Source organism: Coffea arabica, chromosome 2c, assembly GCF_036785885.1.
Source record: "Coffea arabica cultivar ET-39 chromosome 2c, Coffea Arabica ET-39 HiFi, whole genome shotgun sequence".
NCBI lineage: Eukaryota > Viridiplantae > Streptophyta > Magnoliopsida > Gentianales > Rubiaceae > Coffea > Coffea arabica.
The window spans coordinates 2,639,941-2,662,257 of record NC_092312.1 but is presented as its reverse complement, the minus strand read 5'-3'; the positions used below and the strand labels follow the sequence as shown (position 1 = coordinate 2,662,257).

General features: G+C 37.7%; 3 protein-coding genes across 6 annotated transcripts; 2 read left to right on the top strand and 1 right to left on the bottom strand.

Annotated features, from left to right (window-relative positions):
* Positions 1-210: 210 nt before the first annotated feature.
* On the top strand, positions 211-3,180 carry LOC113725063 (protein ROOT PRIMORDIUM DEFECTIVE 1-like). Its single transcript, XM_027248036.2, has one exon. The coding sequence runs from the start codon at positions 425-427 to the stop codon at positions 1,820-1,822; it is 1,398 nt and encodes a 465-aa protein (XP_027103837.1). The 5' UTR covers positions 211-424; the 3' UTR covers positions 1,823-3,180.
* Positions 3,181-6,987: 3,807 nt separating this feature from the next.
* Positions 6,988-12,105, top strand: LOC113725062 (E3 ubiquitin-protein ligase XBAT33-like). 4 transcript variants are annotated; one of them, XR_011835691.1, is made up of 11 exons: positions 6,988-7,631; positions 7,792-7,851; positions 8,000-8,071; positions 8,304-8,488; positions 8,978-9,138; positions 9,242-9,300; positions 9,379-9,425; positions 9,543-9,686; positions 9,965-10,056; positions 11,055-11,715; positions 11,831-12,105. XR_011835691.1 is itself a non-coding variant. In XM_027248034.2 (10 exons), the coding sequence occupies exons 1-10, from the start codon at positions 7,455-7,457 to the stop codon at positions 11,594-11,596; spliced, it is 1,539 nt and encodes a 512-aa protein (XP_027103835.1). In that variant the 5' UTR covers positions 6,988-7,454; the 3' UTR covers positions 11,597-12,105. The 4 variants fall into 4 exon arrangements, 2 of the variants coding, with proteins under 2 accessions (XP_027103835.1, XP_027103836.1); XR_011835685.1 differs by having other exon boundaries at positions 11,055-11,720; XM_027248034.2 differs by having other exon boundaries at positions 11,055-12,105.
* A 758-nt stretch (positions 12,106-12,863) lies between these two features.
* On the bottom strand, positions 12,864-14,105 carry LOC113720923 (CEN-like protein 1). Its single transcript, XM_027245511.2, has 4 exons — positions 13,832-14,105; positions 13,641-13,702; positions 13,478-13,518; positions 12,864-13,310 (listed from the first exon to the last, which is right to left on the bottom strand). Exons 1-4 carry the CDS (start codon positions 14,030-14,032, stop codon positions 13,093-13,095), a joined length of 522 nt encoding a protein of 173 aa, XP_027101312.1. The 5' UTR covers positions 14,033-14,105; the 3' UTR covers positions 12,864-13,092.
* Positions 14,106-22,317: the final 8,212 nt, after the last annotated feature.

The following is a 22,317-nucleotide window of genomic DNA, read 5'->3' as shown; positions in this document are numbered from 1 at the left end:
CACTTAATAGATGACATATTCTTATTTATATTAACAAATAAAAGTGTTACAATTTAAGTAATTCAAATTATATTTGGAAAAAAAAAAGAAAGAAAAATTTGAGAATCGAGTCAACCAGTCAAACCAGATCATTAGCTTAACCAAATTTTGATGATTTTAACTGGTTTTTAACCAAAGGAATTTTGTACTACAAATTAATTTAGAAAGAAAATTGGTTCATGATCGGACTGGTCGAATCGGCCGATCCGGTCGGAGTCTAACAACACTAGTGTTTAGCGCACTCCCGTCCGAAATGTCTTCCAATTGTTCGAACCAATGCACACGAGACATCAAAGGACTCCAAAGGCCCTCGCCACTAACGACGTATCCGCCAAGCCTTCATCTAAAGCCCTAAACCCTCCCCAAATAAAGAAAGAGGGTCGAAATGCATTCCTTCCTGGGATATTCGACTAAACTCCTGAAATCTGAATCTACGCCCTTCAGATCTTTCTCAGTTATCCACAACGTTTTCCAATGGCGATCCATGTCCCAGTCCACCTCTATACCCAAGAAGCAGCAACGAGTCCGCGACCACGGATTCGACGATTACATGGAAGTGGAGAAGAAAATCCGCAAAGTCCTCAAGTTCCAAGACCTCATTCTCTCCCAACCCAGTTCAATGCTCTCCATTTCTCGATTGGACGGCCTCTCCCGCCGCATCGGATTCAAACAGTTGGAAGCCGGTCGGTTTATCCTCAAATTCCCCCACGTTTTCGAAATATTTGAGCATCCTGTTCAAAGAATCCTATACTGTAGGCTGTCACGCCAAGCCCACCTCCAAATTCAGCAAGAAAATCAAGCCCTTTTGGCTCAGGTTCCTGAATCGGTAACTCGACTCCGGAAGCTGTTAATGCTCTCTAATACTGGTCGCCTCCGTTTAGAACATGTCCGGATTGCCAGGAAAGAGTTTGGATTTCCCGATGATTTTGAACTTTCTGTAGTTTTGAAGTATCCGCAATTTTTTAGATTGTTTGATGCTGTGGAGACGAGGAACAAGTACATTGAAACTGTGGAAAAGGACCCCAAATTGGCTAGATGCGCTATCGAGAGTGCCAGGGAAAGAGAGTACAGAGAGAAGGGTGCAGATGCAGAGAATATTCGCTTTTCTTTTCTTGTTAATTTTCCTCCTGGATTTAAAATTGGAAAGTATTATAAGATTGCAGTTTGGAAATGGCAGAGGTTGCCGTATTGGTCTCCCTATGAGGATGTCTCCAAGTATGATTTGAGGTCACTCGAGGCACAAAAGAGGATGGAGAAGAGGGCTGTTGCAACGATTCATGAGCTGTTGTCTTTGACTACAGAAAAGAAGATAACTTTGGAGAAGATTGCACATTTTAGATTGGCTATGGATTTGCCAAAAAAGCTCAAAGAATTTCTGCTTCAGCATCAGGGAATATTTTATATATCTACGAGGGGGAATCATGGGAAGTTGCATACAGTTTTTCTTAGAGAGGCTTATAAGAAGGGGGAGTTGATTGAGCCAAATGATTTGTATTTGGCTAGGAGAAAGTTGGCTGAGTTGATATTGTTGAGTCCAAGAAAGGCCAAGGTGGACAAAGCATTGGTTACCTATAGGAGGGACGGAGAGGATTATGAAATGGATGGTGTCAAGAGAAACTTTGTAGACAATGGATTCGATGGTTTTGCAACTCAGAACAACGGCAAGCATGGTGGGGAATCAGAACCCCATCTAGATTCCGATATAGATGATGATGGTGCTTCTGATTACTCAGACCAGGATGATAAAAGCGTACGTGTAGAGGGTGACCGTTTGACAGACTAAATGCAATGGGGATTTCAACAGGCTAATGTTTGTTTGGGATGAAAAATGCTATTCTTGAGCTCCTGAAGATTGAAATCTCCTGACATTTCTGACCCTGCATCGCTAACACACACTATTGTCTGGGAAATGTTTTCTTGGTGGTATATTGGGAAGAAGAATGGTGGTGTCTTGAACAAGTTTTCTCATCTATCTTTTTCTTCCCACTTCCCCAGCCGTGGAGGAAATGGTCTGACCCTTCTGGAACCGTTTGTGAACTAAATGACAGAATCAAACTTGCTCTGTTGGGGCGTTGAGGGATTTGAACCTAGGCATTTGCCTGGGGAAAGGATGGTTATTACCACCGGCCACTACCTATCTTTCAAGTGTCAGCTGCATGGTTGTACATTATCATACTTGTCCTAGAAGATCACTGTGGCAGTGAAGTGGTGGTAAATGCTTGGCAACTTGTTTAATGAATATCAACCATAATCAATAATATGGCTATGAAATGAATAGTGAACTTTGTCATTCTCATATTGTTCATTTACTCGTTATGAAGTATTGTATATTTTTCCATAATCATCTTCAACCAACAGCAAATTTGTTGCATCCTTAAGGGGCAATTATTGCTTCAATAGGAAGACTGCTAGAAAGGATAAAAGGACATACTGTAATTGATTGGGCTGCTTGGTACATAGTTGTGGCGATTAAAGAAAGCTCTCCTGGGTACCTCAAAAACGATCGGGTGTCACAGACTGTTTGTGATGGATTGACAAAAATCAGAAGTTTTCTGAGGCTGCTGTAGAACCTAATTTATGTGTTGGCTAAGTTGAACTACAATCATAGAATGGTATCATCACATCACGGCTTGCTTGAAAGTTTTGGTGGTTACATTTGAAGATCTCTCGTGCCCGCTGGAGATTTGCTTTTTGGTTATTTTCTCACCCAGTTTGCTCTGTAATTTGCTTCGTTTCTGAAGGAGTTGCAAGGCTTGTGGTGTCTTTGCAGCGATATTAAGAGGGGGAGGCAGCCGACTTTCATCAAGAGTGGCTCTCTTTCACTTTTTGCATGCACTTACCTGAAGTTATGGATTGGGGAATGTAAATCGAATTGATGGTGCATCATCTACTCTCAGACGACACTGTGGTGGCTACCTGCAGTAGCAAAGGTTTCCCTGCTTGCTGGTGTGCTCACTTTGCTTCACACGATGGTTACTTGCTGTTTTGATTTTATTTTTATTTTCTCCCCTTTTTTTTTTTTTTTTTTTAAGGAAATGTAGTGAGGTGCTCGGTTGGTTTAAAAACTGAGGGATTGAGCGTGGCTTTAGCCTTTTAGAAAGCTAACAAGAAGGATTTCATCATCTGTTTTTTTCTGTCAAAGTTCTCGTCATAAACGTGTTTTCCAATTTTCCTAGTAGGTGAGCGTTGGTTATTTTTATTTATTTATTATTTTTGGCTGCTGTTTTGGGGTTGACAAAGCATGGGAAAGAAGGTTTGGTTTTAATTCCTTCATTGATCATCTGGTTTACTTCCCGAGTCAAGATGTATTTCCCAAAAAAAAAGAGGAAGAAGAAGAAGATAATATGTTATAGTTTAGGTGTAGCTACTGCATTCTTGAAGTTGAAAGTCCTTTTCATTCCTGGATCTTTCGGTTCAATTCATTCATTCCACTCTCCAGCTTGTTGCCATTGCATCGTCTTGAACTTAAATATCAATCAGCTCACAATTGACTAATTATTGCTTTGAATAGTGGAGGATCATTTGTTGAATGTCAATCGTCTCCGCTATGTCTGTATATTTATTTTAATGCAACCTGAAGAAAAGAGATCGTCATCACTCATCAGCTCAGCTAATTCGGCTTCGGGTCACCATTTCTTGGTGACAGCATATTCCAAAGAAATATAATAAAGGAGAAATTTCGTACCTGTCCGGGGCAAACTTCTTGGCGACCTGGGTAGTTGGTTTTTTTTTGACCAGTCTGATGGTGCCAACCAATCGGACAAATAAGTAGAGGCATGTAATTCTCTATTTAGATTGCATTTTGATATGAAATTAATAGGTTTCATAATCTTATTCAGAACATTTTTATTACTATTTTTTTAGAGGTGTCCCGCAGGGAGGGGATCCCGCAGACTATTCCACACCCTACACAATTTGCTGGCAACAAATTTCGAACCAAGAATCTAAGACTCTATCTTCAGCAACCTCAACCATCAGATCAAGCCCCGGAGGGTCAGAACATTTTCATTGATAAAAAGAATCGCAAATTAAACTTGACAAGTAATTAGTCCGGAAAATTAAACATTTCTATCAATGCCAAGAAATGACCCTCTTACCATTGCAGTTTACACACACACACACACACACACACACATATATATATATATATAGAGGATTAAAAGGTTTAATATTATCATAAATACATGCAATTTAGCTTTAGCACATAGGATAGAGAAGTGCAGTGTCCTTACTTTGTCCTATTGATCATTGCAATTCATGAGACATGAAAATTGATGAACTGTATGATTTGGTTCGGAATAGTAGTTTTTTCTTTTTAGGGACATGTTTACTCAAGTTCACGTGAACGTTGAGTTGTGTCAAGGTGGACAAATTTGTAGAGTCTTCCACTCTACCAACCAATGACAATAATGCTGTCTTAAATCTACCAAGTTCAATTATGATTTTAATTGGTTAACAGAAATGAGCATTGCTGATGACACTCTAATAATTGTTCATTGCACTTCATCATTCGTAACCTTTTTTTTCCTCGTATTTTTTCGTTAAAGCGTACGAGTATTATGATATCCAAAACATACGGTGGAATATAACCTATTTGTAAACTCACATTTTGTTGCCAAAAAAAAAAAAAAAAAACTCACATTTGAGAAAAGCAACTCGAATGGGCTATGGGGCATACCCTTTACCCAACCCGAATACCCGATGGTGGTATTCCCTCTCCATCCCCGCTTCAGCCGTATTTTCACGCGCTTATGTTCCATTTGGCTGGCTGGCAATTGTTGTCCAGGCCGCTGTCCGCTCTTCAAATATCAGAACCGTTCCCAACTAATCTATCCAACTTTAATACACTTTATAGTAGCTCAGTTAAATTAAAGAAAAAGTACACAAAAATAAAAACATCCCCCAACAAAGTAACTTGGTTGGCGTCGTCACCTTGTCATCCGCATCCGTAATATATATATATATATATATTTTTGGTGATGAAAGGATATTTATATCCGCATGCATTCGTAATTGAATTGAACATTTAATTTCGCAATTTTAAGTTGTGTATAAAATAAGTACTTTATGATGCACGTCATGAAACACACTCTACAAAAGTGATTAAAATTTTTTTTTAATCAAAATACAAATGAAATTTAAAAAACGAGAGAAAAAGATCAGCAAATTTAAACCCAGAACCTAAAAAGTTGCGAGACCGACCTCAACCTGCAATGTCAGGTGATTACTTTAGACCCAAACAATCCGGAACCAAGCCGGATTGGACTCCTTTACCTTTTTTTCAGCAAGAAAATGAGTAATGATTTCTCCATGTCACTGAGATTCAAGTTGATGGCAGCAATGTGAGGCAATTGCTTTAGACCCAACACTTCTACTGCTCCCTGTCGCAAAACATTAATATATATATATATATATATATATATATATATTAATCAATAAAAACGAAATTGCAAACATGGAAAAGGTTTGATAATTGATGAGTGTGACCATGGTCAACACAATGGATAAATCAAATCCAACCATAGCTTGTAGTAATACAAAAAGGAATAAGAAAGACAAATGCAGAGGACGCAATTGCCGTCAATCCCACATGAAAAAGGCGATCTCCCGATCAGTCCATCCATCTAGGTATATAGTATATTATATAGATTAAGCTTTTTTAAACTGACAGTGTATACGCTGTTTGCATTGAATGAATGACAATTACGTAAAATTTAAATTTAAAATTTAATATTTATACACATGTTATTATGAATCTAAGAATGATAATGTATACGTTGTTAGTGTATATAAAATGTACTCGTATTATATTATATTAACTGATGATAATAAGACCAACAAACCCAAAAATGGACCAAAGACACATGTATGGCAATACAGTCGGGTTTGTTTGGATATAATATTATTTGAAATAATTACTATAACATTTTTTGTGATATGATGTATGTGAAATAAAAAGATGGTTAGAAATATAAAAATATGGGTTGAAAAATATGTTTATGATGTAAGCGAAATATTATTTTAATTGATTGTATGTTACCAGTGGTAACTTGCCACTTCTGTTGGATGACTTCTCTCATGGATAAACCACCGAGCTTAGCTCAGCGGCCATCAGGGAGGGACTTAAGTTCCTTCTTGGGTTGTAAGTGAGGATTCAAACCTTATCTGCAGCAAAAAAAATCTAAAAATAGTGTCATAGCACTCTTTTGATCTACTTTATCCCCATAGATTAGGATAAAGTAGGTTATACAATGTATCGTTGCTAGCACCAAAAAAAAAAAAAAAAAGATTTCTCTCGTGGATGGCGGTACTGGATTGGAACGTTTTATCCAAAAAGGACAAAAAAAAAAAAAGAAAAAGAAAAAGAAAAGGGCCAACAAACCAAAAGACAAGCGGGCGACAAGTGCGGGCCCGAGCTCAAGGAAGAAAACACAAACCAAATCAAATCAAATGCAACACTTTATAAGAAAATGAAGGTAAGATATGGATTGTCATTTTCTCGAGAATTTTTAAAATATTTTTCGTGAATATGTTTTTTAATTATTTTTTTTATTTTATATAAATTAAATCATTGTTATAATATATATATATTTATACAAATTTCTAAAATTAACAATTCAACGAGAGACCATAGCCTGCGATTGCTAGAGGCTTTTTGGCTTTTGGTTCCCCCGGTAAAAGAATTACCTATTTGCTTAATTACCTATATATATATATATAATTACTATATAATAATCTTCATGTCCTTCCCCTTTCTTCGTTCCTAACATAAAAGAGCCAATAAGAAAAGAAAAAGTTAAAGTTTGCCTTGAAAATTGGCATCACATTTCAACAGTCAGCAAGAGTCCCCCACATCTTTCTCCCCTTTTTCTTCTCTCTTTTGTTTTCTCAAAGCAAAACAGTTTCGCTGTCCTAATTATACTCTGGTGCTTCAACTTCAATATAAATAGTCAACATTGGGGGTATAAAGTGTTCCACACTCCAACCAACCCTCAAATTCCAAACTTACAAATCCAGGAAGCAGAAGAAGAAGAAAAAATAAATAAAAACCACTGGAAAATTCCCCCCCATATCCCACTCCCGGGGCCTAAAATCCACAACCCGTCTAAAAAGAAAAGGAAAAAAAATTGTCTTCCACATCATCTCCCTTGCAGGGGAATGAATAAATAAACAAAGAAAACTCCTCTTCTTCCCTTTGTATCTGTTGTTAGTCATCATCTTTCCATTTGATTCTTGCTTTTTTTGAAATTTTGTTTAACGACAGTTGACCTAATCTCTCACCATTTTTACAAGTACTGATACACATAACCCATCAACTTCCATTTTATTCTTGATAGTTATACTCCTCAAAAAGATAAAATAAAATAAAATAAAAAGAGAGGATAGCTGAGGCTTTCTTTTTGGGCTGTGGTGGGATGGGGAATTCTTTTGGGTGCTCCGCCTCAGGTGAGAGGTTGGTATCGGCGGCCAGGGATGGCGATTTTGTGGAAGCAAAGATGTTGCTTGATTGCAACCCATGTCTGGCCAAGTATTCAACCTTTGGTGGGCTTAATTCTCCTCTTCACTTTGCTGCCGCTAAAGGCCACAACGAGGTTCGTTTCTGATTAGCTGCAATTTGATTTTATAAGCCTTTTTTTTTTGCATTTTTATTGAAAATCCATTAACCATTTTAACGAGTGGTCTAGTTAATCATGTGCATTTGTTGGCGCATTTTGGGTTGGTTTCTTTGATCTTCGTTTTGGGAATTTTCAGATTGTTGCATTGTTGCTTGAAAACGGAGCTGATGCGAATTCGAGAAATTATTGCGGTCAGGTATTAAATCTTGACTAATTTTGCTGCTTCTTTTTTTTTTTTCCCAATTGACACTTTATTGTTGATTGCTGCTATAGCTATTTTTTTTCCCAATATTATCAGATATATTGGCGGATCTGTTAAATTTCTTCTGGTTATTTTGCTTTAGACGGCATTGATGCAGGCGTGTCGGTATGGCCATTGGGAAGTTGTTCAAACTCTTCTTCTCTTTAGATGCAATGTGAGTTTTCATTTTTGCTGAATAATTTCTCCATCACACCCTCTTCCTGCCCCCCTTTTCCAAACATGCATTTAAGAAATTTTGAGAAATAACTGATGAATCTCCTTAAACTGAGCTTTGCCAGGTGGAATTACGTTGGGGGTGTGGTTGGCTTCAAAAATATTTACATTTGCATCTTGAGAATTTTTACCTGAGCTTTTATCTAAATTATGTGCTTCATTTTTTTTTTTAGGTCACAAGAGCAGACTATCTTAGTGGGCGGACAGCACTTCATTTTGCGGCAGTGAATGGGCATGTAAGATGTATGAGACTTGTTGTGGCTGATTTTGTACCAAGTGCTCCTTTTGAATCTATGGAAACTCAAAAAATTGGTGATACAAACGATGTTTCAATTGTAAAAAGCAAGCACGAACAAAGGTGCGTCACCTTAATGTGCTCCTTTTGTCTTCTTCTTCTTCTTCCTATAAGGACATCATCAGTCTTCTTCTTTGTATCTTAAGATTAATGGGACGGATCAAGCTACAACTGTTCTTCTCCATTCTTGAACCGAAAAAATTTCTGAGTTGTGGGATTATGATGGTTTCTTGCCAATATGTGTGTAACAACTTGGGATGAAAGGGAGTTCTTGAAGAAGAAATACATAAAAAGAGCGGGGTTCTTGGACTTTTATTTACTATTCTTCTTTTTTATGCTTATGAGAAGGTGCACTGTCAAAATTATGTTGGTATATGTTCAAAATATTGATCATGGAGCCCTTAGAGAAGGAAACAGAACTAACTGGGCTCTGCAAATAGTATTCTTCAAAGAATGTACTGAATGTTCCAATTCATGTTAGTAGGAGCTCCACACAACAAACTGTGGTTGTTCTGGTTTATTTATTTATTTATTTGTTTTTTTTTTTGATAGTGCACTGTCGAAGTTTGTAAATAAAGCTGCTGATGGTGGAATTACTGCACTCCATATGGCTGCGTTGAATGGATATTTTGATTGTGTACAGCTGCTTCTTGATCTTCATGCCAGTGTCTCAGCTGTGACGTTTCATTATGGAACTTCAATGGATTTAATAGGTAGCATGCTCCCTATAATGTTAGGGATGTATCTTATTGTCAGCCACATTGTGATTCTTACTAGTGGTTGGTGTTTATGTATTGCCAAACATTTGATTTGTAGGAGCTGGAAGCACTCCTCTGCATTATGCTGCTTGTGGGGGGAATTTAAAGTGTTGTCAGGTGATGATTAGTTCTTCCTTGACCATCTCTATTTTGTGGTGTTCTAGTTATATTTAGATCGGTTTTCTTTTTATGCAGATCCTCCTTGCAAAGGGTGCCAATAGGATGACATTAAATTGCAATGGGTAATTTATTGAGTATTATTATTCTTACTTTAGATCATCGAGCATTTTATAGTAATTATTCCCCATCTTTTGCATTTCTTTTGTTGCCCTGCTTGATGTATACATGATTTCTTTCAGCTGGCTCCCTCTTGATGTTGCCAGAATGTGGGGTCGTCACTGGCTTGAACCACTTTTGACTCCAAATTCAAATTCAATAATCCCAGTTTTCCCCTTTTCTCATTATTTATCACTTCCTCTGATGAGTGTGCTCAACATAGCAAGGTAATTACTGAAATTTGCACTTTTTTCTTGTGAGGTACTGCAAAATCAGTTTACTGGTCACTGGTCTTATTGCAAGGTGGTAAATTTAGGTTCTCTAATATATGTGTGGCAATACCTTTCTATTGTATATGTTTTCCTCTAAAAGTTCAAGCATTGTACTATTTCAGAGCATGCTTGAAAAGTTAATTGATTTGTGTGATAAATGATGAGAATGATTTTGAGATCTTAGAAAGAACTTTAAGTAGTTCAATTAGCTTGATTATTTGCCAAATTTGCAGAGAGTGTGGGATGCAGATGTCAGCAACCCCTTCTGATGATGGCGATACGTGTGCCGTTTGCCTTGAAAGAGCATGTTCAGTAGCTGCTGAAGGTCTTTTCTCTCTCTTTTGATTTCCCTTTCTCTTACATTATAGAAGGCGTGCTGTTTGATTTGTTCTAGTTTTAGCTAATGGTTAGCCTACCTAACCTAAAGAGATAACTCCTGTCCCGTCAACTCTAAAGGATGAGATTTTTTTAAAAAAATTTTTTAAGCAGGGGAAGAGTGGGATTTAAGACGCAGGAAGAGGGGAGGGGGATTAGAAGTCAAGAGCTCTAATTTCTAAAGGATGAGAGTTACTAATTTGGTTACCTTGAAGATAAGAGTTGAGTTAGTTTCTAAAGGATGAGAGTTATTAATTTGGTTGCCTTGAAGATGAGAGTCGATTCCCCATAACTAAAAGTCAAATAGTTCCTGTTTCCACAATTATTTGAAAGATAAGAGTGCACATCCTACCTTTGGGTCATCGTGAATGCCACCTCTGCTTTTGTATTGATCGTTGCTCACCTTTATGCCAAAATGATAAAAATTTTCGCAGAGATTTTTGAAGTTTTTCTGAGCATTGATTTCTGTCATTCTTCTTGTGTTCCGAAAATCTATTATTCTTGTACCATTTCCAGGGATAAACTTGCTAAAGCTTGCACATGAAATTAGAAAAACCTTCTCATCATTGCCCTTTGTCCGTCTTTGTGCAATATCATGTTTGCAATTGTCTTTAGAAGTAGATCCTACACTGATGTTGGAATCTTTCCTTTTCTAACTGCAATTCATGCTTCAATTTGCAACACTTTGACATTTCTAGCTATATGTAGGAAAGCAGCTCTATGTTTGTGTGATTATAGACATTTTAGCAGTAAGAAGGATCGGGGCGCTACTCTGAAGCAATATATGTGTTATACACAAAAAATTAGTTGTGATATATATGCACTACATTGGAGTTTTTTGGGTTACTCGTATTTTATGCATGCTACTCGTGTATAGAGGGAGAACATTTTTTTTTCCTGGTCATGATCAATTAATTCTGGACCTGGCCTCTGGTGTGTACTTTTTAGGCTGTGGGCATGAACTTTGCGTTAGATGTGCACTCTATCTTTGCTCGACAAGCAACATTCCTTCTGAATTGCTGGGTCCACCTGGTTCTATTCCTTGCCCTCTTTGCAGACATGGTATTGTCTCTTTCAGTAGACTGCCTGGTACCCCTGCAAAGGAAAGTAAATTGCATCTATCTCTGGGCTTATGTACGCCTTGCATGCTACATCCACGAGAACAGGAGCAGTCAACACCTTCTGGGTCACAGGATATCAGAAAGAACCGTGTAGTTGCTGTTTCATCAGATCTTTTCTGTCCTGTCACTTGTAGTCCATTTCCTTCAGTTGCTATTCCTTTGTGTACATGCAATGATGGGCCTTGCCCTAATTTTGAAGCTGGAGAAAATCAAACGCAAGGAGATTCTCCTACTCCCTCACAATCCGCATCAGTTGATTCAGACAAATTGGAGGCTGTGAGATTGGGAAAGGCAACCTGTTCAAGCATGTTTTGGGGCAGAAGGAGCTGCAGCAGGGAGCATCGATGTAATGCAGAAATTAACGCTTGACTGGTTGATGACACCTCTGCCTTCTTCTCTGGCAATAAAATTTTGATTGTAGGATAGCGGTTCATCGTGGCAGTAAGGATGGATGGCATCAAATCTCAAAACACTGATTCTTCTAAAATGTGTGGTTGTGGCTTCTATACCTTATCAAGTTCGAGCTAGTCAGTCTGGCTTCATAATTTGTTATTGCCGTGGTTGTAAAGGTAGATCCTTGGTTTTTTTTTTTTTTTTTTTTAGGGGAGGGGTTGCCCCAAGTTTCCTGATTGAAGCATTGGAAAAAATGCGAGAGCCAGCGAAGATGTACCCATGTATTTTGGGAATTATGTGAAGGATGGTACTTCAGAAAATGTGTAAACTACAACAGAGAAGATTGGGAGTTTATATGTATCGTCAGAGATTGCCAGTCATCTTGGTTAAACGTGTTTTCATCAACTGTATTGAACTAGTCTGCCCTGTTGGCCAAGTTAATAAGTATCTTCTGCTTGTGCTGTTGAAGTTGGCAGAGTTGTTCACCATGGATCTTCGGTCTTAGCAGCGGAGAATTGTCGATCAAGGGATATCTGGCAATAGTATATATATATATAAATAGAAAGCCTGCTGTAACCTTTTAACAAATAATGCTCTTAGGTAGCAAGCTCCAAATGGGAGGAACAGGTTCTTACAGATAAGATTAGGTGAAAACATTCCAACTTAATGGATAATCAATGACCAGATGGGAACGTACGCTGCCAATGAAATATATACCAGATGCAGTTTCCTACAGTGACACTTAGATTGAGCTCGTCTTTTTCGTTAATGCGTTGAACAAAGATTTGGTATGTAGGGGACCACATTGCAATATATATATTTTTTTTTTGGAGGAACCACAATATTGCAACTCCAATTAAGTTGCAGAGACTGCAGCCTCTGGGGGGGGTCGGGTGCCAGTTGGGCCTAGTAGCAGGCTTCCTCCGTTTGTGGAGGCTTTGTCCCACATCGGAGTTCGGGGGGGGGGGAGGGGGGGGTTTGGGTGGGTTTATTAGTTCCCTGTGAGACCTCAAAGGATACCGGCTTTTGGGGTTCTCACGGGATTAAGGGTTAGTAAATTTGTCGAAAAAGTCTTTGGGCTTTGGTAATAAAAAAAAATTAAGTTGCAGAGATCCCGATGATCATCCCAACGGTGATGGTAGCCTTTTCCCACATGTAAATAGCATCAATAGTTGTGCATTAATAAGGGGAAGGGAGTTCAGTTGAATTATGGTAATAACAAAGCGCCAAAGGTGAGGATGACTTTTGTTAATTGGTACTATTACTGTAGAAAATCTGACACCCAAATTCTTCTTCAACAATAAGTACTCCCAGTGATGCTTCCCCAGTGAGTGGAAAGGTTTATGTATATATATTATATATATATATGTAGCATAGGAGCATGGCCTATGGAATAACATAAGAATGATTTGCCTGCTGACTCTGAGGGAGAGGGGGGGGGGACCTTCAAATGAAGCTCTGCTGCTCTCATCTCATCTTCTTCTTGCTGCTGTTTCTCTTTGGGCGTTGAAGTAGAGAGCAGCCACGGGTGATCCCAACCCATTCTCTTCAGCGAAGCTTCTGGTATTGAATTGGTCTCTAGTAGCTGGTGGCTTCACCGCCTGGCGTGCCTTCTGCTTGTACAGGATAAACACATAGCGATGGATGCCGATGACTGGCTTAGGGGTCTCGTAGCTCGCGATTTCTCTTCCTGTTGTAGTAGTAGTTGTTGTTGTTGTTGGATCAAAATCATGCCAAGTTAAACTATTTTAACCACCTACCTATAACCTACCTCTCCCTCCTCTCATTGAGCCATCAGTACGAATAAAAGAGCCAAAATACTGATCTGCGCAAAATGTTTTGGTCTGAAAAACTTACCAAAAGAGGTGTCAGTGGTTCCAGGAATGTCGGTAACAATCCTACAAAATAAGAGATCGATGCATGTAAAGCACTACACATAAAATAAGGAAGTTATATATATTGTTCGAAACGAAGAGAGAGAGAGAGAAAAAAAGAACTGTGAAATAAAAACGTTACTAACCAATGAAGATGTTCCCTCAAATATGGATCACTAGGGCCAGGAACATCGGGGTCGGTCATGATCTTCAAGAAATGCACAAAAGAGGCAAGAAAGATCAGAAGCAAATAAGAGAGCACAATGCAGCTAGCTAGGACACATACGTAAGGAAAATTGGGGGGGGGGGGGGGGGCATAAGAAGGACATATACGTACGAGGGTAAAAGCATCACGCATGTCTTGGCCACCAACCTCCACCCGAGGTTTAGCAACAATGACAGCAGGCATGAGCTCGTGCCCGTTGCACACTTGCTTGTTCCCATTGTAAGTAATGTTCATTTTCACGCTTGGAGTGAAGCTGTCTACCACCTCTCCTATAACTCTCCCCACAGCAAGTGGTTCCAGGAGCCTCGACATGTCGAAGCTAGCAGAAAACGAAGTAGCACTGCTAATTAAAAGTAGACAGACTATATAAGGTATGTCGATCGCGAGTCTTTACCATGATCCTATGGCCTTTTATAGATGAATGACGTACTTGAAAGCGGAGGGCTTGGCTTACAAGTTTTCAAGATTCCGGCACATTTCAGCATTCCATGAATAGTTGTGCAAATTCTACATATAGCAAAAGAAAAAAGGGATTGAGTTTTTATATACGGCTCAAAACGAAACAACTTTCGAATTCAGACAAAGTCTTGTTTAAAATGGAAAGCCGAGTACCGCCTGCAATTAATTTTGTTGCTTCAACAGTTCCCCGGTTCCACTCAGAGTTTGAACTCCTTTTTATTATTGTCATTGATAGATGATGCATCATTGATAAAATGGTCGGGGCCTCCTGCAGAGAATCTATGATGGCTTCAGCTTATTGGCTCAATTGGAATGAAGAATACTTGCTTTTTTTTTTTTCTGATTTTAATACGATATCATGGACAAATGGGAATTAGGCTTTTGTGGTGCCTCTCTCAGTACACCTGACCGGAAAACCCAAAAAAATATCTTATCAACAACTTCGATCGGAAGGTGCACTTAACTCTTCATTCGATTAAGACAGGCCGAAGAAAGCAACTACACTGAGGCATTCCCTTGGAATTCCAGATTTTATTAGCATTAACATCTAATAACGTGCTAATCATCATCATGACTAGGTGATCCAATTCCTGTTAGCTTCGTGAGATTCTTTGTTATAACCAATAAACTCATGATACTTAGATTGTTGCCAAGTCAAACCCAAGGAAATCGCGTGGCACCGTACAATAAAAAATCTAAGCTCCACAACTCTAGTGCATCGCTTTGAGGGAAGCCGTTCCTCTTTCAGACAATATGCATTCACGTACACATCGCAGATGGTTTTAAAGATCATCAAGAATCTTCCCTGATTGTACACACCGCCCGGCACCCGGCCGTTCTTTATGTAACATTGAACGAGCATTACTTGTCATTTGCGAGTGCCTGAATTCTACCTTTGTTCAAGGTCGATGACTCGCCATTTTTAGTTTTTTACGCGTTTACTACTTTACATAATACTCTAGTTGAGAAATCAGGGTCCAAGTGTAAATTCCATGGGTATATGTGTGTTGTTTACAAATCACATCGTATATTCAATCAACAACCACGACAAAGCTTGCAAATCGTTTTCCTGGGAATTTTCACGACAGAGAGAGCACCCGGTGCCCATTATACAATGACTCGCATATGCAGCATTAGCGATTGCCATGTGTCGTTGCGCACTGGAAAGGAATCCAAATTCCGGAGATAACCTTAAAGTTTTATGCGAATCGCTGGCGGCCAACGAGGTTAAGGAAGAAGCTGTTATGTTACGTTCTTCTTCTTCACCGGCTTGGTGGGCATGTTTGGATCGGAGATTATTTGGAATACAACAAAAATAATTGAAACGAACTGAGTGTTTCATGCTTGGTGTCCAATTGAATTAATGGGTCTTTCTATCATGCTTTGTGCATTTTTGGCCCACAAACTCAATTGCATTAACAATTTACCTTACGTGTCGACTTCTTATGTCAGAAGACTTCCTACCTCTACTATATTGGATAATTTAAGAAACTTCCCCTAAAGTTTCTGATTATTTCAGTAAGCTCCTCTCTAGTTTAAAAAATTATACTTGCCTCTCCTATAATTAGCATTACAGTAGCAATATAGATCTAATATGTTAAATTTGTTTTCCAAAATTCTAAAATACCCCTTCATTACTTAAAAAGGTAAAAAAACTCACTAATAAACTTCTTCTACATTGTAACTATTGTAAACAACATAACTATCATTCTAACGAACTCAATAAATCACTTTAACTTAATATCTATATTCTCACAAATTTGGCAGTTTACTGTTGTCGCCCCAAAGTTTCCTATGCAAATCAACTATGACAATTAAAGTTTGCATTCAACCTAACCTTTATCCCATTTTTTCTACTTAAATTCAGTGTTTGAATTGATCAATGTCGCTTTTCAAATTCAATCTAAATGGCGGCAATATTGTTGATGTTAAAATAATCTCACCCACTAAGAATATCAACGTGAAGCAACCAAAAACAACACTAGAAACCACTTCTCATGTCTTTAGGCAAATCTAATTGCAATTTTTATATTCCAAAATTCTTTTTTATCCAATTGGTATAATAACGTAACCTTTCTCAATTTATGTTCCCTTTTTAGCTATCACTTTTGTTTTCTCATATGTACTCTGTATTATCGCCATCTTTTTCATCTTCATTTAGTATGACAACAAATCTAATTTGGCAACTTGTCATTTGGCAATTTCAATTCAATAATACTTACAAAAAAAAAAGAAAAACAGAAAAAAGGAGAGAGGATCTATTTCCATAATAATGAGGATTCGAGATATATTAGATAATTATGTGGATGGCAATTGTAAAAAAAATAATGGATTATGAGATGTAGGAAGAAAATGGTAGGAGAGAGAGTCGAAAAGAAATAATAAGAGTTTATTTTATGTGGTAGCTATTGTTTTAAAATGAAAAACTAATTATAGTTGTAGGTTTTTTTTTTTTGTAGGAATTATTTTTAAATGAAGGATATTATAGTTAGTTTACTACATGAAGGGATGTTACCGTAATTATTCAAACCTAAAAGGAGGTGAGTGAAATTGTTAGAAATCTCAGGGAGGTTTTTGAAATTATCCCCTACTATATATAGGTGCTGTCGGACGATACCAACAAACGAATCCGTTCTTCGCCAATTGCATTTAGCTGTAAGGACAGTAGTCTACGGCAGAAGTGGCCGATGGGTCCCCGCCCCATCTCCATAGTCCATAGGCGACGGTGTCTGATTCAACCAACCTGCGTCTCAGGTTCCCTGTTATCCAATTCTTTTCAGTGCTCTAGAAAGAAAGAGATAACAAGAACGTTCAATTAATTTAATAGAACATTTTTTTTGTCTTCAAAATGTGCCGCGTTTAAGCACAGAAACTTGAATAGCACAAACTTCTCTTTTTTTCTTTTCTTTTGTTTCCAATTTGCACGTCGTTTAAGTTGGAGATTGGAATCGTGTGCAAAGCTGTCTCTAAATTCTTTGTCAAGCACTAAGCAGTCAGTCCTAATCACGTGTGTTGACTCGCTTTGGGCATTGACACGTTTCACCAATCAACTCGTTTCACTTTGGAGTCAAATGGATCATGTGTCCTCTTCCTAGACGTTCGACAGCCAGCAACTATGCATCGAGCACCAAATAGCTGTACAGAAGTGTGATTTTCAAAATGCATCTCCGAAATTCTCTTCCTCGGTCGAAGGTAGTTACTATTTGCAACCTTTACTTTTTTTTTTTTTATCAATTTCTGATAGAACTCAGACTTTTAGCATATAAATCGAAATTTTCGAATAATCTTCAAAAGCCGACAACTTTTGAAGGCATCGAGGGACTTATAAACTAACCCCCCATAGTTGATGTGGGATAGAACCTCCACAGAGACCTGCTGCTAAAAAGTAAAGATCCCCTAAATACCCTGTAACGGAGAGTTCTGTATTTTTGTCGATTACTGAGATTTGCAACCTTTACTTACTTTATATATCTCGCAATGCTTGTACTTATATATTATTCTCCCGTACAACTGTCAGTAAAAAAGGGCGGACATGAGTTCAATTCATTTGCTGGTGAGTGATGACACGTAAAGGCCTAGTTTGCCAGCTCAGGAGAGAGAAAAAGGATTTGAGTGAAATTTTTAGTGGAATGAAATAGTAGTTTGCCCCTCGGGGTCGGCTTAGCTGGTGTTGGAGTTGATTCATTAGGTCTTAACATCGTGTGGTCGCGTTTCAATTCTTTCTACTGTCTTGTGTATTTCGGAGGCGGGTGCACAGACACAGAAAAATTAGTTCGAAAGAATACTTTCTGTGATGATAAAAAATATATATATAGGAGTAGTTATTCATTGCTTGAAATCGAGACACATATGGAAAGAAAAGATTCTGTAACAAGTTATCTCACGTAAGAACCATTTTTGTTTGGGATCCATCTCACCCTTTCAAGAGCAAAGTTGATACTACTACTATTTTGAAAAAGTCCGATCAAACCGTTTTCCTTCCTTCGCTTTCTTCTCGCTCTTGGGAAGAAAAGTTTCAAGCTTCCGACAGACCTTAAACCCCTTCTATTCCTCCTCTTTCTTTCTTGCTTTGTGACCCAAACAAAAAGGAAGGATCCAACTTGCTTTCATGATCCATTTTATTTTCTCTCCAAATTCCCCCCCCCCCCGGTAAATAGATTAAAGAGCTGTCTACTGAATTCATGTTTCAAATTACCCCTCTTCAACTTTTTCATTATTACAAGGATGCTCTGTTCTTTTCATTCTTATCGTTTTTGTATAAATTTCTACCTTTTTTTTTTTGGCTACAATTGTTCATTTGCAGCTATACAATTTCCGACATCAAGGGGTGGGTGATAATGTGCTTTGGGCCGATGCCATCACCGTCGCCACCGCCCAAATGGTAAGTCTTCGGTCATTGGGCACGGCATACACTATGAACAAGAATGTACTGGACTTAGTCCGTCGAGGGATGTGAGTTGCTATGTTTTCTGGACTGGGCCTCACTCGAATTGGAACAAAGTGTTTCAGTTGTTGAACCCTCTCTATGGGCCTCAAATGCTAAGGCCCTCAAACAGATAAAGTTTTTTTTTTTTTTAATTTATGGTTCCTGTTAGACCATTCAGCTGGAAATAGTTCATCCTCCACAATCGGGCTCAAGTAACAATCCGGTTGCTACAAAAAATACCACATTTCAGTAGCTTGTCTCAAAAAAATTCAGGCAGGTGTGCTGTGCACCCGTCTGGTCCAGTGGTGGTTCAGTCCCCTCCGACTTATTCCTGGGCCTCCTTAGGCCCGCCCCCTTCCCCTTAGTGTATGATAGATTAGGTTTATCGTTTCCGGCAAAAAAAAAAAAACCAATCCAGTTGCTGCCCAAAGATTTAGCTCAAGACTAGAAGGCGTTCGTTGTGGGAAATTGTGCTTCTAATATCATATACAAGTGTCTAAGGTCCTGTTTGATAATTTAATTCAATATTTAAATTTAATGAATTCAAATTTTAACATGCTTAAATGCGTATTTGAATTAATTAAATGGTATTGAATTTTCTAGACAAAATTTGCTCTAAAAAAGAAGTTCTAAACTATTCACTTATTATTTAATGTGATATATACTCAAATATATTAATAATTCAATAGACAAAATAAATTCAATATATATTTAATGTATATTTAAATTGAACATCTGAATTAATTAAATGATGTATATTTAATGTATCATTTAATAGTTACTTATCACTTAATGTGATATACACTCAAATGTATCAACAATTCAATAACTTAAATGAATTCAAATTTCAAAGTTAGATTTCAAATCCCAATTTGATCATATGCATCCTTCTAAGAGGTTTATGTTAAGAAATTATATGCATATATAGGATCAAGCAAAGTAGGTGTAGTAAAGGCAAGCTTGGGTCTCCGCTGGGATGGGAGTACTCCTCTCATCGATCACCAATTAGTCATCATTATTGCCACTTTGCCTTCATTCCTAAACAGGAACGGCATTAAGATGACATAACGAAAGCAAAGCATCAGCTCATGAGAAACAAGAAACCAGCGCGGTGGTGGGGTGGGTTCTGTGTAGCGTAGTAAGTGTGGGCAGTGCTAAAAACTCAATAGGGTTAAAAGTAGCAATTGCTTCCCTTGGTTATGCAGTCATATTCACAACTCACAATCCTTCTACGTACATTTTCTGTTTTCAGTAAAACGTGTTGAAGTAAATTTCTCCAAGAAATTAAACACCATGCTGTTTCTGTAAAATTTGCCACATTCTAGCACTGTTTCATCGAAGGCTGGAATCAGCTCACTGACGGACCAAATTAAGTACCAAAAAAAACCCAAGTGTGGCTATCACTCCAAACCCCATTTCATTTAATTATTGCAGGGCAAGATACAATAGGGGATACGGTAACATCATGGACAAACAAACAGCTATCGTCTCTCCACAGCTGTTACACTGCCACTTAATTGACAAGCGAAGTTTTACTGAAATTGATACACTAAAATTGATGGAGCACTGTATTTCTGAGTGTGATGTGGGCTGCTAATTATAACAAATGGCGAGTATTACAGGAGGATTGTTGACTTGGATACTAATGCATTGCTTGGATACAATACTATTAGCCCTCTGAACATACAGAATTACGTTCAATTTCTTTCTCCTTTAATGAATGCCCTAGTACTATGCTCTCCCTGGGAAAGAGATGAGATGAGATGAGATGTGAATTTGCTACCGTTAGTAGAATTTTAGTCCCCTGAAGTGTCGAATTGCCTGAATAAGAATCAAATAAAAAACAAAAGAGAACTCACACAGGGTGAAACAATTATGCCATAGCCATTGTTCCACTGATTTCCTTATGAACGATGAAGTATTGCTTCCAAAAGAGGGGGAAGCGAAGGGAAAACTAAGGGCCTTCCCCCATTCCCTTGCGTAAGCAACGGTTGAGCATTCATATTGGGATTATCAAGCAAGGTCCTAAACTCCTAGTACATGACAAGAAAAAACGTCCAAGAGGATAAGAAAAGTGACATGGGGAAGCAGTTTACAACTTTGTAATTTTGTGAGTGAGGCCATGGATGCCCCGGTGGAAAAGAATTCCGAATCTTTTTGTTTGTTTCCTATGGAGAGACAGCGGGTGCTATCAGGGCCGCCAGGCCCTTTCTAATGTTACTCTCTCGTCGTCCCGTCAAAAAATCTCTACCCCCAGACCCTAGTGAAGTATTTCAATCGAAGGACAGAAATACCACTACGTACAAGTCCGAGTATCTAGGTGCAAATGAATCTAATTTAATCGAATAATCACAAATTTGATCAGTTAAACTCAAGGTTGAACTCGCGTTAATCGAATTAGAACTCAAGTTGGAGTGGCTTCAGCTGCTTGATGAGTCGAATTTGAGTCTAATATGTAAAGTTCAAAAGTTTGTCGAGTTTAATCGATCTCAATTGAGTTTCACACACACATACATATATTATTTGTTAGTATGCAATGTCAAATTTGTCTATTGTTTAAAATTATAAAAAAATATAAATTATATTTCTTAAATTCAGTTAGACACGATTTGCATGAATTCGTGTAAGGGAAAACAAAATTGTGCTCAAATTTGAGCTCAAACTGACAATGTCGAGTTCGAGTTCGAATCCAAATTTTTTAACTCAACTTGACTCAATTGTACCCTTTCAGGAGTAGCCTGTTAACCATCGCTTCTCATTTTCTTCATAATCTATTTGCATCCAGTTCTCAGGGCCTTTTCGTCAAACCAGATGCTGTTCCTAGACTGAAATTCGTTTGTAGTATTAGTATTTAGTACTTAATGCATGGTGTACACCTCTATAAAGCTGTTATTGAGTCGAATTGAATTTGAATAGTACATTTTTCGAGTTTGACTCGAGTAAAAACACTTGAGTTCGAACTCGTCGAGTTTGAATTCGAGCTCAAATTCAATCGACTCTAATCAAGCTTTCAAATTAGTTTTTTAGTAAATTTTATAATAAATAATTAAAAATTATATTATAAATATGCTACTTGATAAGGCTCCAACTCCAACTGAATTATTTTAAAAAATGGCTCCAACTTGAACTCGAAAATTTGATCAAACTACGAAGCGGTCTCGAGTAATTTGATTAATTTGCACCCTGCGCCGCGGGGTATGAAGCATGGGCGGGGTATGAAGCATGGGCTCGGGGACTTGGAGCTAGGGGTGTGTAAAAGCGAAAAATTCCGATTTACCGACTGAATTCAAATTTAATTTCGAATTTCGAATTCAGTAATTCGGAATGGAAATCGGAATATCCGATTTCGAATTGATCGAATTCGGTAATGAGATTTTTCAAATCGAAATCGAAATCGGAATTCAGAATTCCTATTTGGATTTCAAATCTGTTTTTCATATATATATAATATATTATAACATTTATAATAATTTTTATATTAATGAATTCGGTGAAATCGGAATTCCTATTTCAATTTCATTTTCACACATATATAAAATATTTTTTATATATATGTAATATAATATTTATATAATAATTATAATAAATTTTATATTTATGAATTCGGTAAAATCGAAATTTACCAAATTAGGAATTAAATTCAAAACGAATTCGAAATTGGTGAATTCAAAATCAAATTTAATAAAAAATTTTGATACCAAAATTTTAAAAA

What these genes read in the sequence shown, in the direction of transcription:
- LOC113725063 (XM_027248036.2), top strand. Translation starts at nt 425, where the DNA reads ATGCATTCCTTCCTGGGATATTCGACTAAACTCCTGAAATCTGAATCT.
- LOC113725062 (XM_027248034.2), top strand. Translation starts at nt 7,455, where the DNA reads ATGGGGAATTCTTTTGGGTGCTCCGCCTCAGGTGAGAGGTTGGTATCG. An exon ending in AAAAGCAAGCACGAACAAAG is followed by an intron (nt 8,489 to 8,977) that starts GTGCGTCACCTT and finishes TTTTTTTGATAG; the next exon opens with TGCACTGTCGAAGTTTGTAA. An exon ending in AACTTCAATGGATTTAATAG is followed by an intron (nt 9,139 to 9,241) that starts GTAGCATGCTCC and finishes TTTGATTTGTAG; the next exon opens with GAGCTGGAAGCACTCCTCTG.
- LOC113720923 (XM_027245511.2), bottom strand. Translation starts at nt 14,032, where the DNA reads ATGTCGAGGCTCCTGGAACCACTTGCTGTGGGGAGAGTTATAGGAGAG. An exon ending in TGCGTGATGCTTTTACCCTC is followed by an intron (nt 13,703 to 13,831) that starts GTACGTATATGT and finishes CATTTCTTGAAG; the next exon opens with ATCATGACCGACCCCGATGT. An exon ending in AACCACTGACACCTCTTTTG is followed by an intron (nt 13,311 to 13,477) that starts GTAAGTTTTTCA and finishes CTACTACAACAG; the next exon opens with GAAGAGAAATCGCGAGCTAC.